The following is a 15,523-nucleotide window of genomic DNA, read 5'->3' as shown; positions in this document are numbered from 1 at the left end:
CTTTCTAGGCAGGTACATGCTCAGCACAGGGCACAAGTGCCTCCAAGGAGAGAGGGGAGGACTGCAGACAGTAAGGTAGGACCTGTATCTGCCGGGGGGCTCAGGAGCCCAGTGCTCACAGTGTGCTTAGCACCTTTATAGAAAGCTGTAGGTCTTAGTCTTGGAGACAATGGGCTTTTCTTGCCTGTAAAATTAACAGCATTGTTATGATATGGCAAACGCAGTGTTCTCTGCAACATCACATCCCTACTGTCAGAAGTGGGGCTGTGTCTTCTGCTCAGATGTTGGTTTGTGCTTTAAAGGTCTAGAATTGTTATAATTACAGACAATTTTTCTCCAGTTTAGGTTGGAAGCAGGGAAATAACAAACTTGTTGCCCTCCAAAGTCCTTCCAGCCATGCAGACATGAACAGACCTTACAAAGCCATGTCTCCATCCAGGATGGAGCCAAGATCAGGTGACTGCAGCAGCCCTTTCCTTCATGACAGCTGCTGTAATAGTTGGTGCCCAGGCATGCACAAGGACCTGGATTTCACTTGCTTTTTTCAGACTGTAACTGCACTTTCTTTGTGGGCACATATAAAAATAAAGCAGGACGTTGCGGACGATGAGATGAGGAATAGGCTGTGTAGAAGTGGCTGCTCTCTCCTGTTTCTGTCTCAGAGGACAGCAGTTGGTTCTCTGTCTGGCATACAGAAAGGGGTCATGTCCCTGTTTCCAGCCCAGGGTGGAGTCACAGACTCTTCAGTACCCCAAATGCTTGTTCTACACATGTCAGAAGGAAAGGGTGCAGCACCCTTTATTTTGTGTGCATGCTGGTGCTGTGGAGCAGAAAGGCAGACAGCACACCTATATGGTGGTTTCCTGCTGGATTTCTTCCATCTGGGGAGATTTCAAACTCTCCTCATCTCGTGGAGCTAAGTAGCAATCTGTGGTACCTGTGATTGCGCCAAGTACCACTGCAGGACTGTTTTGAACACCTACAGTCAATGTTTTCCCCAAGGTCCAAATGCCTATGACATCAGGTGTCTATCCTGCCACAGGATCCGTGCTCCTCTGGAGAACCTGAGCTTACCTAGCTTGCATGGATCAAGACCTGTATCATCAGATTGCTGGGGCAGGAAGCATTTGTTTGCAGGAAGATGTGGGGAATGAAGGGCATGAATGTCTCCTAATTCCCAGTAAGTTCTGTTGGATGCTGCTGCAGTTGTGGATCCTCATAAAAGCATGAAGCATGGTACACTGAATTCCCACTGCCTGGGTTTCTTGGAGGCTCTGAAGTTTGAAGCTGTGGAGTTGGGCACACAGACTTTTAAGATATTAGCACTTAATGGAGTCAATAATGTTCTGGTTGATGACTTCAGAGGAGACGAAGGCTTTTTTTCCTTTTTTATGATCTGAATAATGATTAAGTTGAAGTCTGAGAGTACAAATCAACTTGGTGGTTGGTGGTATAATCGGTGATATAACAGTGAAATGCAAAAGGAAGGTATTTTAGTTAAGGTGTAATAAACATTTCCTTTCTGTTGTCTATGTGCGTGCATTTGTTTAAAATTCAAAGTATGGCATGTGTCCTAGTATGGGTCATGAAAGTAACCTTTGGAATAAGGAACTAACAGATTGTCTGAATCCATCTGTTCAGGTACACCACACCTGTTTGAGATTTACTAATACACTGAAAATTTAAACTATAATTCTTATGTAATATTTTTTACCCGCTCCAGCTGTATCCGTGGAGAGAGGCTGTGCAGTAAACATTTCCTGTATGCTTTCCAACTGTTTCGTTATTTCCATCCTTCCCCAACGGACTATTTTTAAGGCTCTTTTTCACAGTTCCTATCAGGCCTCCCAAGAGCTCCACTTCTGCCTGAAGCTGACAAGTGAAAACCCATTTTATTTTTTTGTTAACATACTCAACTCCAACAATCTTATCTTGGCTTATCGCTCCTACCAGCTTTCATCCTTGCCTCCCTCAAATGGGTAGCAAGAGGAAGCAATTGCTGGGACACAGAGATAAAAGAGAATAGAAACAGGACATTTCACTAGGATTTAATGCATATTAAACCAGAGGATTAATGCATTTTCATTTTCACATTGCTCTGTATGGGCATCTTACTGTACCCCTGGTGAAGTAAAGTGACCTTTAAACTTCTCAGGAGTGGACTGGAGAGAGCTCTGAGCAGTGCTCAGGATTGGCAGAGCTGAGTGCTACAGAATGTACCTGATGCTAGTTCAAGGCTGATTTTGTTTGACTGAAGCGCTCTTTCTTCTTTCCTGCAGGGATTCCTGAAGAATGAAAAAGATAATGCATTGCTGTCAGCCATTGAGGAGTCGAGGAAGAGGGTAAGTTGTAGGCAAGAGTGCATTTTCCTTTGGAAAAAAAAAAAAAGGGTGTAAAGGAATTAATATATTAGATATTTAACAAACTAGTGGAATTTAAGACGTTCTAAGACTACGAAAAAAAGAAAAAAAAGAAAATACTTGTCAGTTGTATTTCCACTGCAGTGTTTAGTACAGACAGGAGTCTGAACAGAGAAGCTGTTGTTCGTAAGGCACAGCACACTCACTCCAACCCTCTCCTCATGGTTGCTGCCTTTTCTAGAGATGAGAATGCTTAGAACATGGGCTTTATTTCCTGTTTTGCTCTGAGAAGTGCCCTGTGCCACTGACTTCCCATACAGCAGTGACACTCGGCGTGTTTATTGTAGCTGTTTCTCCAGGTTACAGGAGTTGTTGAAGTACATACTGTGTTCAGGCCTTTGCAGCAGAAGTGTGTCTTGTGTCTAAGGGAGAGCCAGAATACCATACTGTGTCACATTGTCCAGAGGAAGACTCTCATATAAGAATGAAAAAATACTTTTTGAAGCAGTACAAAGGAAAAAGCTACAATAAGAAAGTAACAGAGTTGTCACTTAGGCTCAGGGTTTACAGAGTCCAGCTTTCTTCTCGTGAAAGGGACCAGTACTTAGTCTGTAAGTAAAAAAGACAGCCTTTCCTTGTTAATCTCATCTGCCTTTACCTCTGAGCAAGTAGTTGTTTCAAAGATTTTTTGAGCTATAAGTTGTTTTCTGATGTTCAATCTGTCTGATCCTGTTTCTGAATCCATTTATGCTTTTGGTATCTGTCATGTTCTGGGACATGATAACAAACAGAAATTATGCAGTATGGAAATACACTTCCTGTTGTTTGTCTTAAAGCTGTTGCTTGGAAATGTCATTGAATGCCTCCTAGCACTTATGTTACAATTGTTTCCCTCCATGTACACTTTGGGCCATGAGGTCTGGAGCAGTGCCTGTGTTTCTTTCAAATCATAAGAAATAGTACTTAGGCATTATTAAATTATTTTAATTACATGTAATTATACTGTAATTATTGAAGCATACTTAAAACCCTGTTGAAATGATTATAGTGAAGGTAAGGATAAGACCTGTATTCTACCATGAAAGTATAAAGTGAATTTATATAAAAAGAAGCACAAATCTCATGCCTTAGTTGGATGCAGGCGCTATAATTCAATGTTACTGCCTCTTATCAATTATTCAGGGGAACATTTAGCCCCTTAATTGACAATATCCTAACAGTGGGGTGTAATGAGATAAAAACTTACTCATCCAGCCAAGACGTTTAGTTATGTACGCAGCAGCACAAAGCTGTGAAAGACAGAGGAGGTCGGAAAGGTAAAAAAGTGAAAGATCCAATATAACTTACTCTCTATTTAGAATTAGTGGAAATACTCTTGTTTCCTGTCCCGGATTACTTAATAACAATAAAAGTAGTGAAGCATTGTCTCTATCCTAATGCTAGTGCAAGAATATGGAATATTGAGGGAAAAGCTGTTTCCTTCCATGAGTTCCCCAATTTGATCTGAAGACAGTATAGTACATCAGCCATTTTAAAAGTGAAAGGATATTTTTTCTTGGGATATGATATTCCTGCATGCTTTCCTGAGTTACATTCCTGATGAAAGAGACTTTCTGATTCTTTGGCACTGGTTAATTCGTTAATACTTTTATTTTATCCTGTTTCATATTTAAAAGAAGAACATACTGGTAAAAACCTGAAAATGGAATATGGGCAATAAATACACATCTCTTAACTGCATTCTTAACAGAGGTGTGTTAACTTCCCAAGTTTTGTGTGTACTGCAGTACCATGGAAGAGACACAGACTACCTCTTTTACCAGCTGGAAAAATGTGAGAGTTGTCTTAATTACACACATACACCCCTACTTTCTGAATCTCCTACCTGAAAAGGAATCCTCTTAAAATAATATGTAACACATCATTAGCTTGAGGGCTGACCTGTCAATTTATCTAATTGCTATTTTATGTTTCAGTTTTGAGATGGTCTGTTAATAGCAGAGCTGGGCTGTTTGGTGTTTCTGTATGTTCCTTAGCTGTTCTTGTTCACCAACAGACTTTTGCTATGGCTGAGGAGTATCACCGAGAATCAATGCTGGTTGAATGGGAACAGGTGAAACAAAGGATTCTTCATACTCTGCTTGCATCAGGGGAAGATGCTCTTGATTTCACCCAGGAAAATGAGGTAACTCCATCTTTCTGAACACTGTCGTGCACAGCATGTACACAGCTGGCACTCCAGCACTGCTGAAACCACCTCTGGATAATTCTGTAGCTACAAGTACATGAAAATGAGAAATATCAGATCTCTGTTTAATTCCAGAATGACTGTGACTAGCAGAATGCGTTGTCTGATTGTTTTTATTGACTGATGAGTGCTGGCAGTGGATCTCTTACTATGGAAGCTGTGTTTTAGGCAACATCTGTGCAAGCTGGAAACTCAGTCACAGAACACATACTAGGTCATTATACCTAGGGGGCAGAAAACATGCTGGGGTGAATTTCACCTTCAGGAAACCTCCGCAGTGCTAATGAGGCCAGACACTTTCTCAGGTGCAACAAAGAGTATCTCTTTACCTTATCAATCTGTGCTAGTCAGGATTTATGACTTTCCTTAGGAGGCTGCTGAAGTCTCAGGGGTTTGGCAAAAACAAATGAATATTCAAAAAAAAAGAAAAAAAAGGGAATGCTTTCCTTTTTACCTTGTTTTCTCATGCAGAGAAGATTAGAGATTTTAGCAGCACAAAATTTTAGTGTTCAGCAATTCAAGGTTAATCCAGCAGTGACCAAGTATTTTGGGCAAGACTGGGCCCGTGTTTAACATGAAAAGGTATTTAGTAGCAATTTGAAGCATTCTTTATCATCTGTTGCAACTTGAAACTTTACAGTTTATTCTCTTAAAGAAAATGCTCCAGTTATATGAGTAAAGCACAGTTATGTACAGAGTTGTGGGAATTCTACCCCTCTGAGCTAGAGGCATTGGACATCAGCTGAGACTCCTGGAGCATTAATGTAAATTGGAGCCCCCTGCACAATCCTCTGTGAAAGCTAACCTTGAGAGGTGATAGAGGGTAGGAGAATGCAAGTTGCTGTGCTTTCAGGTCAGGAAACAGGCCCATTTTTTTATAACCATGTTTCCCACACTTGTTAATTGGAATGACTTACAGAGCTGCTAAGTACATGAAAGTTAAAAAAGCCCTTTGTGTTAATGGGGTATGACCTGTATAGGGATTTGGAAATAATTAAAGTTGTTAATGAAATGTCCCTTTCTGATTACTGTTCTTTTAAATATAGGTTAATCCCAGTTAACATACATCTTTTTATAGAAGCTTCCTCAGAAAGTACGTACTTTACTGATACTTTTCTGTGACTTCTCAGAAGGTTCTCCATCTTCCCAGTATTAGAAATACTAAATAATGCAGGCTGAATTAAGTTAAAACTAGGAACAGCTATCCCATTATTTTAAGATGTGAGTCTGAAGACTTGGTAGCTGATAGTTTCTGACATCTTTGGTGTGTGTGTGTGTGAGTTACTGGTGTGGGGTTTTCCTTTCAAAATGTGGATATTAACTGCTCGGAGAAGCAATTTGATAACCTTTAAAAGGTAAATCCCCTTTTCTGATGTTTCAGTGTCGAATGAACACTATCCCAGTCCTTGGCACTCAAAATGCCAAGCACAAAATTGGAGGGAGAGAGGAGCTGGAAAAAAAACCTGTAATGTTTTTCATGAATGAGTTTAAAGACTCAATATACACTATCAGTCAGTAATACTTCACTCTCCATTTCAAAGCACTCTACTATCAGTATGTGATTTCAAGAGCATTTAAAATCCTTGATATATTCTAATCTTAGCCTCAAGAAGTCAAAGGTCTCAAGGCCTGAGATGTTTGAAGTGCGTCTACTGTGTTAAAAACCTGTTATCTAGCCTCCCCACAGCAGGTTGTTCTTCTAAAGGCCTGTTCCAGTCAAGTAAGTTTTTTGTGTGTGTGACACAAACAGACACAGGCTGTAGAATATAGTAGAGATTTAATTGATATCCTCTGGAGATGGAGAATCAACTGAAAAGGCACAGATCCAAATGCAGCAGGGGGCCAGTCTGCCTGTGAGCCAGTTCTCAAGCTTTGGGCAAGCTAATTTGGGCAGAGTGAAATACCAACACATTATTCATGGAAATAAGACCAATTAACAGGCAAAGCTCATGGTTCAAAGAACCTTGCACAGGACTTGCCATTAGGGTTTTCTGCTCCTCCTTGTCCTCCAGTCCAGCCTTCTCCCTGTGGGGGAAAACCAAAGCTTATAAAAAGATGCTTCTTAGGGGAAATGGGAGGAAAGCCTGAGTTTTGTTTTCAGGGTATCAAGAATCTGTGCTCTCAAGGAATGTGTTCTGAGTCTTGTTCAACTGGGTGCCGAGGTGTTTCTTTTGTCCTTTTATTCCAGGTTTTTCTTTCTTCCACTCCTGCTGTCAAGCATTGCGCTCCTGCAGTGATGGAGAGACACTGGTGCTCTTAGCTCCTGTTCTGTCCCTTTGTATCTTGTCTTAAATCCCAAGGACTGCAGGATGCTTTCCGCTCCCCCACTGCACCGTGGTGTGTTTTGATGGGGTTTCTCAAGCTCAGTTTATTCACCGCACCTACTGGCCAAGCCATTTGGAGTGCTGACAAAATGTCTGCCCAGACTTCTGCTGAAGAATGTGCATATGCATATGAGGATGATGAATAATGCATCTTTATAGCACGGGGTTTGGTGTGCAAGTGATGCTGAACACTTGGCTGAGTGCAAATGAAGGAGTACTCCTTTGACAAGCAGTATCGTTAGGCTAAATGAATTTAAAAGATGAAAACATGACAGCAGTGCAATATAGCTACAGCTTTCATAAATGGATAATATTCAGAATAAATATTACAGTTCTGAAGAGTCTTTTTGAAAGACTTGAATTCAGGGCAGAGAGAACCAAATTTGATTGAAAAAAACAGCCCAAGCTGTTTGAGCAGTATTGGAGTAGAGATGCAGAAAGATCCATGTGTGTGTGCACACTTGCAGTTCTGCAGTCCTTTGTGCATTACCCACTCTTCTGTTTTTCTTTTGCTGCTCCAGTTCAGAACCTGACCTGAAACACAGTTCTTCTTGTATGCACCTAGCTGCTCTTCTCAACACATCTTTCATAATCTTTTCCTTGCTTGAAAGCGTGGTAAGTTCTGACTTGCCACCAAGGGATATCCTCTCCCTTTCCCAAATCCCTCTCTCAACTTGCAGGGAAAGCCTCTTCAAACGCTGGTTACCAGCTGCAGGATGATTGCCTGTGTAGTATTCCATTTCTGCAGTTCAGGATAAAGAGTGGAAATGCCTTCCCCAACCTGACTCACTGCTTTAGTTTTCCTTTGGAAATTTCCTTTTAGCACAGCTGTGAGATAGTTCAGTGAACTAGTGCTTTTTTAAAGTTGAATAATTCAAAGATGATGCCAGAATACAAGTATGAGATGGAAAAAAAAATAGGGCATAATCTTGCTTCTGTGGCTCCTGCCATAGGAAAGAAAGTCAAGACAAATTCTGGTGTTCCTGAGTTCTTTTCTTTGCTGAAGTGCCAAATTGGTAGTGGGCATTTAGAGAATTGAATTTCATTGTGGCAGTTCTCAGCTGTGGCAGCCTGTTAATAAGTGATCCTCAAAGCATAATGGCTAGGGAAAAAATGGAGAAAGGAAAACCCAAATCCCACAGCAGTTACTTCTTAATTTCAGGTGTGCACTTTTGGATTCAGATCCTTACCAGTCATACACCACACTCCAGAGCAGCGGCCACGTTGATGCTCTTTGCTGCGACAAAGCAGGAGACAAGGGAACCAGATTCACAAAACAGAGCCCCAGTCCTTATGTTTCTGGTGTTTGAGCACTAGTTGAAAAGTGACACTAAGTCACAATGTACCCTTCTTAACTTGCTGCAGAAGATGAAACCTCATCAGTAATTAATGACAGCGTCCATAATTTAACGTTACTTTAAATAACTGCAATTTATCTGGCATAGCACAGGGCAAGACTGCAAAGCACTATTTATGCCATCGTGTCTGTTTCCCAGGAAACCTGCTTTAACAGCTTCTTTGTTCTTTAGAACAAAGAGTTTGTTCGGGTTTTAGGTGGGTTTAAAGGAATTTGTCAGATGATTTAGCACTGAAGGAAATACGCAAATGCTTCTGAATATCAGTATCAATTAAGAGTGACTGTGAAGGATATTTTTAATGTAAGTTCAGTTGCAGAAGATGAAATGGGATTTCTTTTGGGTTTATTTGTAAGGCATTTTATACTGCCTCAGGTCTAAATGCATCTGCCTGATTTTTATAATCAGGTTGGATATAATTTAAATGGCACTATTACTGAGAAATTAATGCAGTGATAAACTTAATTTCAGCAATTTTAAAGGATCATCCAGGGTCATCTTTGGTATCTTCATTCGTTTATATTTCACTGTGCTGGGGACAAACACACTCACTGGGTGGTTCTACGCAATAGAAGATAACCTGGGTTAAACTGTTATCAAATGAAGTTAGTAAGCATTTGGGAATGACTGAGAGATTGTTCAGTGCATGGACTGACAGGAACATATCTAGAGGTTCATATGTTTGTATTATTTCATTTCAAAGTTGGGATGCAGTTCCCAGAAAAGATTATTTTAAGGACCCTGTCAATATTTCGTCCTCATTTGAAACAAGAAATGGAATGGTGGTACCATCTGGAGAAAAGCTCCCACTTCTCGGCTCTTTTCCTGGAATCCATACAAACCAAGCCGTGGCAGGAACATTGGTGTCAGCAAAGCTGACCTTCAGAGCTGATTAAACTGAAAGTGAAAACAAAGATTTTTTCGTTTCATTTGGGCTTTCTATTGTTTGTCCAGGCACCAAGCTGGTCGCGTTTAACTGGGCTCTTCCAGGAAATCTTAGAGCATGTCCTCAAGCAATACTCAGAAGTGATCCTGTCTACCCAGTAAAAGTACTGACATTCTGGGTAGCTGATGTAAGGAAAAGCAGAGCTATGTGCCACTGTTGCTGAGGTACAGTGTAACAGCTAATGAGGGTGTGCAGCCAGCTGTAACAGACTTGGGTGGTAGAAAGCTTAATTTGAAAACTCTGCAGATGTACCTGCTTTTTCTTGGAAAAAGTTACCGATTCAGTTTAGAGGAATATCAATGGTTTGAGTTACACAGTAACAAACCTGAAAACATGCTTGCTTTTCCAAAAGTTTTTCTGTATCCTCTGCCCCAACTATGTCAGTTGGCTTCATAGTAAATATTATGCTTTTATGTTGAGCTTGTCTTTTATCTTCAGACTATCAGAGCTGTAGCAGTGCTTATGAAGCAGCTGATACTGAAGGGCTCCTTACCTCAAAGGGGTCTGTCTTTTCAAACCCAAGACTTGCAAAGCTGATGCTGAAATAAAGAATTCAATTTTTAGGGAACAGGAAACATCAGAGAGTATTGCTTACTTAATTGGGAGTATTCTTTCCTCCACAGTGTTGAACATCCATGTTCAGTTGTGGCTGTACTGAAAACATACCTGTGATTTGTGGTAAACACTTGCAAGAATACCTTTATTAGACTAATATGGCATGTTATGAGTTTTATAAAAGAGTACAAATGTTCCATGCCATGACTCCATCATCTGTCCCTCCCGCATCTACACTGAAAATACGTCAAACTTAGCATTGTCTCTGTGGGTAGAGCAATGATTTTTTTTTTTTCTTCAAGTCAGCATATTGCCAGCATCCTCCGTCGCAGCAGACCAGCAGTGGAGGACTTCTCAGCACATAACTGAATGCTGCAGTCGTATTTTGTGTCTGTGCCATTGTATTGGCACAAAGTGGAGTGGGTGTCAGATTTACTAGACTGAGTCCATTTAGGCTGGTCCACTGAATTCTGTGTGCTTGCTGTGATGGAGATTCAAAAAGAACACTAATGCGACAATAAGGAACCTTTCAGGAAAAAATGGAAAGAATTAAAATTACAAGACACTATCAAGAGACACCAGTGTCTTAATTCTAGAGAGCAGCTTGTTGGTTTGTGCACTAAATAAGGAGGGTTTCTGTGACTTCAGAAAATTTAAGCTATACTGGGAAGATAATGGGGTATTGCAGTGAGACAATGCGTTTTACTCTCTGGACAGAGCTAAGGATTCGCACAAGGAATATGGTTTTGCTGCTGTTCTTTAGGAGTAGATATACTGGTAAAATGCATTGCAGCAATTTTATACTGTCTTATACATTTCCTGTTAAACAGCCCAGCTACACCGGTGAGTTGGGTCCTCCAGGTCGCAGCTCATTGGACAGCGTGGAGATGGTGTATGCTCGTCAGGTGAGTAGAAATAAAAGAAGAAACATAGTTAAATACTGCTTTCTACAATGAGATGGGGAAAAGACAGCTTTGTGAGCATAGTGTGTGAGAAAATATGGTAGCTAAAGCCTGCAAATATCTGCCTGGAGTTAAAAAGCAATTGGAAAATACAAAAATTTAGCCTGACTTCTTAGAAAAGTACTGACCTGTCTGCTACATGAATTTTTTGTCAGAAGGAGATTCTGAACACCATTATGACTGTAGAAATCATTTGTGCATGTATAGTAAACTCTTTTCACCTTTCAAAAAAAAAAAAAAGGCTTTTTTACAATTCATGTCAGTACGTAATTGTACACAATAAAGACTTTATATTCCCTTTATGCTCACACAGAATCATAGAATGGTGTGGGTTGGAGGTGACCTGTGGAAGATCATTATTCTGATGTGTGCATGCAAGAAAAAACATGCTGAAGTATTAATCCTGATGTTTCTCAAATTATATCCTATTTTAATGGCATAACATATGAGCAGCTTTTGTGCATCAGCTATGAGTTAATGTCTGGTAGCATTAGGCTCCCTCTGAAAATTTTCAGGGAAAAGAGATGAACCTTTACATGAGCAATTTGTTACTTTTGTTATATGAGATGATCTGTTTACCAGCACTGTTGGAAACAAAATGAAAGAGAAGCACTTGACTTTTCAAAATGGAATATCTGAAATGACACAGACAAAGCCTTGCCTAATCTGCACAAATTACTGTTATTGTGGGCATTGGCTTAGTCTTTGCTGAGCCAGATAGCAGCTTGTACAGCTGCTTTTTTCTATCTGCCTTCAGTTATGGGAACTATGAAGTAATGAGTCACAAAATGAGGTTGGTGATGTGCTGATACAGTGTACGTTTGATTTAGTGGATCTTAATAGTACAGTAATACCTAAAGGGGATGACAAGAAATCTGGAGAGGGGCTTCTGACAAGGGCCTGTAGGGACAGGACAGAATGGCTCTAAACTGACAGGGGGAAGATTGAGATGAGAACTTAGGAAGAAGTTCTTCCTGTGAGGGTGGTGAGGCCCTGGCACAGGTTACCCAGAGAAACTGTGGCTGCCCCATCCCTGGCAGTGATCAAGGCCAAGTTGGATGGGGTTTGGAGCAACCTGCTCTAGTGGAAGGTCCCTGCCTGTGGCAGGGTTGGAACTGGATGAGCTTTGAGGTCCCTTCCAACCCAAATCAGTCTGTGATTAATTTGTTTCATATCTCGTGTAACATACCTGCATTAAGGGTCTTCCTTATAGCATAATTATGTCTGTACTTTGAGGCTCTTGACATTATTCCCTGATTATTTTGTGAATATGGGAAGCCCAACCTCTCAAGCAGTACTAGTTCCAGGGGTGCTGGAGATGAGGCAGTCCATACTATTTCAGTTTATTAGCAGTCATGAATATGTTTTAATTAGGCTGAAATAATTAATTGTTCTTCATGGATAGCTCAGGCTGTTTCGTAGAAACATGGTGATTTCACTGATGCTAGATTCTATTTGCACTGCATCTTGAAGAAGTAGCAAGTACAAAAGGGACTTAAAGTACAATGTCGCTACCTTTCTAGTTTTGAGAATTATTATTTTCAGATGTAGCTGGAAGGTTTTCAGGCTGAGAGTGAATAAATAATAGTAGAAGCAGCTAAATTAAGGCAATATTTAAATCAAACCTTGGAGTGTGTGTGTATGTACAAGTTTGGAAGGGCCATGTTTCTGTTCCATTTGCTTGTGTCTGTTGGATTTCCCTGAATACTGCCATAAACCAGCAAAATAGTTTCTTTTGTATCAGCAAATAGGAGGCTGCCATGCAGGGGAATATCACAGCCGTCTAATGGTTGTGTCTGTTCTTTGTCTTTCAACAACTAGCTACAATTAGTCCAACTGGGCATTCAGCACAGTGCTTTGCCATGCAGAACCCCTGAACAGCTGGATTGCTGCTGGCTTCAGTGTGTTGTGGAAGGGTGGTTGCTGCCAGTGCCCATTCCTCTTGTGCTAAATTAGAGGGGGCTAATGTGGGAGGGAAGCAGAAGGGACACCGTTTTTGAAGCCTGGTTCAGATTTTGCTGCTGTAGCTGGGGAGGAAGAAGGGGAGCAATATGTACTGTTAAGCTTGCTTATTTTCAATATGTTTCAGATTTATATTTATAATGAGAAGATAGTGAATGGACATCTGCAGCCTAACCTGGTGGACCTTTTCGCTGCTGTTGCAGAACTAGATGATAAGGTACTGCCAGTGAGTTAACATAAGGAAATGTGTTCAATCTGGTTTCAGCTGTGATTAGCAGCCTGCTGACATCGGTGGAAAAATACTGATATTGCCAAAAAGAATTGCATGGCTCCACAGAAAACACAGAGCCAATACCGGAATCGTCTCTAGTACAGCAGGGCCCACCTGTGATGTAATTGGTCACGGAGAAAATTTCTTAATGCAGTGAAAAAGTAAAGATCCTGTTTTCACTGAGGTGTCTCATCATGGGCAATGCACTGTTGGGGGCAGCAGGAGAGGGCAGGGGAAATTGCTTTTCATTTTAAATGATTTCTGTTACATTTGGTTTTCAAAACATCATCTCTTAATATCTATTGAATGTATTTAGTTGTATGTGAAGGGTCTTCAATTAGACCATGCTAGAGCTGAAGTAGGCTCCCTTAGCAAAGCTTAAAGCCCCTAGGACTGACTTTATATCAATGATCTACCTGCTTTGCTTATTCTTTTCTTTAATTGCTTTACCTTGATCTGCCCCCCAAAAAAGTAACACCTAAATGCACAAACCTGGCCACCTTTGACTTAGCAAATGGGGGAGAGCAAAAATTGCTCAGAAGCAGAGGTGCAAATGCTTCAATCAGATCTGAATTACACATGTGCATCTTTGCTTTGACCAGCTGCGTTCATTTTGCTGGGGACAACTGAGTTTGAGAGTTCTTGCTGCTTTGAAGCACTGAGATCAAGCACCTGCCCTTGCTGAAGCCAACAGTGCTCTTATTTCTCAGTATTCTGCTGTTGCAGCAGGGATACCATAGTCCTGCAGACACTGATAGGTTCTTGTCCTTGTAAATGAGGAGACCTGGATGACTTTCAACCCTTTTTTCAAAACCTAGTCTTTGTCCAAGTGATAAGTGTCCTTCAGATATTTCTTTGTGCAGTTGATAACACAGCCTTCCAGCAGCAGCCAGAGCAATTGCTTACATGAAAAGCTGATGCTGCTGTGGTATTTATTGAGCGGGAAGTCTGAACTGGAAATGGGCAAGGAGTTTGAGTACCAAGTATGCAGCCTAGGTTTGGAAATCAGTGTTGATCCTGGGTGACAGTTGCAGGTGCAATATTTATAGCCATCTTCTTGCACAAGAATTATGCAGAGAAGCCTGGGAAATTGGAATTCTGCAGGACAGAAGTGACTTACCTTCATGACTGCATCCAGTATCTCCATCGCAAATCTAAATTGACATAACTTTTGTGGGTTTATGCTTTTCATAAGCATCAGAATACCATGTAGCTCAGAACAGTGCTGTTGTTCACCTCTGTACTCATCACTGTTGCATGGAATGGCTTGTTCACAGAACATCTCTGAGATGTGGGCCATGGTGAAACAAATGACTGATGTTACCCTGGTTCCTGCTAGTGATGCCTTGAAAGTCCGGACCAGTATGGAAGTGCGAATGGAATTTGTGAGGCAGGCTCTGCAGTACCTTGAACAAAGGTAAGGCGAATGCTCTGGGTAGCACAGTTTAATAGAGTTCCCTAATAATAAACTAGAATGACTTTAATGCAACACAAACATATTAACAGGTCAGCTACCATGTGCTGCTCACAGAAGCATCTGTTGCCTGTCTTTTCTGTTCTGCAGGGCTTAAAGCAGGCACTTGAATATAAAGCTGTTCTAGCTAAAAACTGTTCTAGTTAAAAACTGTTCTAGTTAAGAAGACTGATCCATGGGGAGGTTGTTTAGAAGACACAAGACCTTTTACTCTTTTTCCCATGTTGCCCTTAAATATTCTATGGCTGCATGGTCATAGTGAAGATTTTTTCACTTGTGGAAAGAGATCTATTTCCCCTCAGCAAAAACATTCCCCTTTTCCATATACTCCCTTTCCAATTGCTGGGCACTGCCAGCAGCTAGGGCTGGGAGGAAATGAGGAAAGCACTGGGGACAAACCTGGTGCAATGAGTCAGGTTCTGATCATGCCATTTTCTATACTGAAAGGTTTGGCTAGGACTTGAAGAAGCTGAAGCTGGGACATCTGTCAATGATTTTCAGACTCTGGGAAGTGGTTTACTGTCTGTATTGGCAAGTATCATGGGGCCTATGCTCCTTGACCAAGACCATAGTTGGAGAACTGCAGGCTATGGAGCAGCCCAAAGCTAGAAAGACTTTTTAGCAGGGCCTTTTGCAACAAGATGAGGGGTGATAGTTTTAAACTGAAAGAGGGAGATTCAGGCTGTAAGTGAGGAAGAGGTTTTTTTGCAATGAGTGTGGTAAGATACTGGCCCAGGTTGCCTAGGGAGGTGGTGGATGCACCATCCCTGGGGATATTCAAGGCTAGGCTGGATGTAGTTCTGAGCAACCTGATCTAGTTGAGGATGTCCGTGCTCATTGCAGGATCCCTTCCAACCCAAACCATTACCTGTGATGCTGTTCTATGATTCTGTGAATCCCTGGGTGTCTGTATTACCTATTCACTGCACATGTGGATACTGCAGCAGTGTAGCTGCCGATGCCAGCAGACTGGTTCAGCAGCGCGAAGCAAACAATAGCTGTAGTACAGTGCGCAGGCATTTGTTACGGATACAGATCTGCCATCTGAGCACAGCAAGTGCTGCAC

The 15,523-nt window shown here is 41.2% G+C and overlaps 1 protein-coding gene across 2 annotated transcripts in view; it reads left to right on the top strand.

Moving 5' to 3' along the window:
• Positions 1-2,187: 2,187 nt before the first annotated feature.
• Positions 2,188-15,523, top strand: part of NUP93 (nucleoporin 93) — a 32,164-nt gene continuing 18,828 nt past the window's right edge. The window contains exons 1-5 of one of the 2 annotated variants that reach the window (XM_057414497.1): positions 2,188-2,342; positions 4,417-4,545; positions 10,619-10,693; positions 12,840-12,929; positions 14,261-14,400. In XM_057414497.1, coding sequence (XP_057270480.1) covers positions 4,426-4,545; positions 10,619-10,693; positions 12,840-12,929; positions 14,261-14,400 — 425 coding nt within the window. In that variant the 5' untranslated portion in view covers positions 2,188-2,342; positions 4,417-4,425. The remainder of the gene's footprint in view (positions 2,343-4,416; positions 4,546-10,618; positions 10,694-12,839; positions 12,930-14,260; positions 14,401-15,523) is intronic. The other variant, XM_057414486.1, reaches the window with a different exon arrangement.

Source organism: Pezoporus wallicus, unplaced genomic scaffold (assembly GCF_028554395.1).
Source record: "Pezoporus wallicus isolate ANWC-B61680 ecotype Strahan unplaced genomic scaffold, APGP_CSIRO_Pwel_v1 contig_854, whole genome shotgun sequence".
NCBI classification, from domain to species: domain Eukaryota; kingdom Metazoa; phylum Chordata; class Aves; order Psittaciformes; family Psittacidae; genus Pezoporus; species Pezoporus wallicus.
This window is presented reverse-complemented; position numbering and strand designations above follow the sequence as displayed.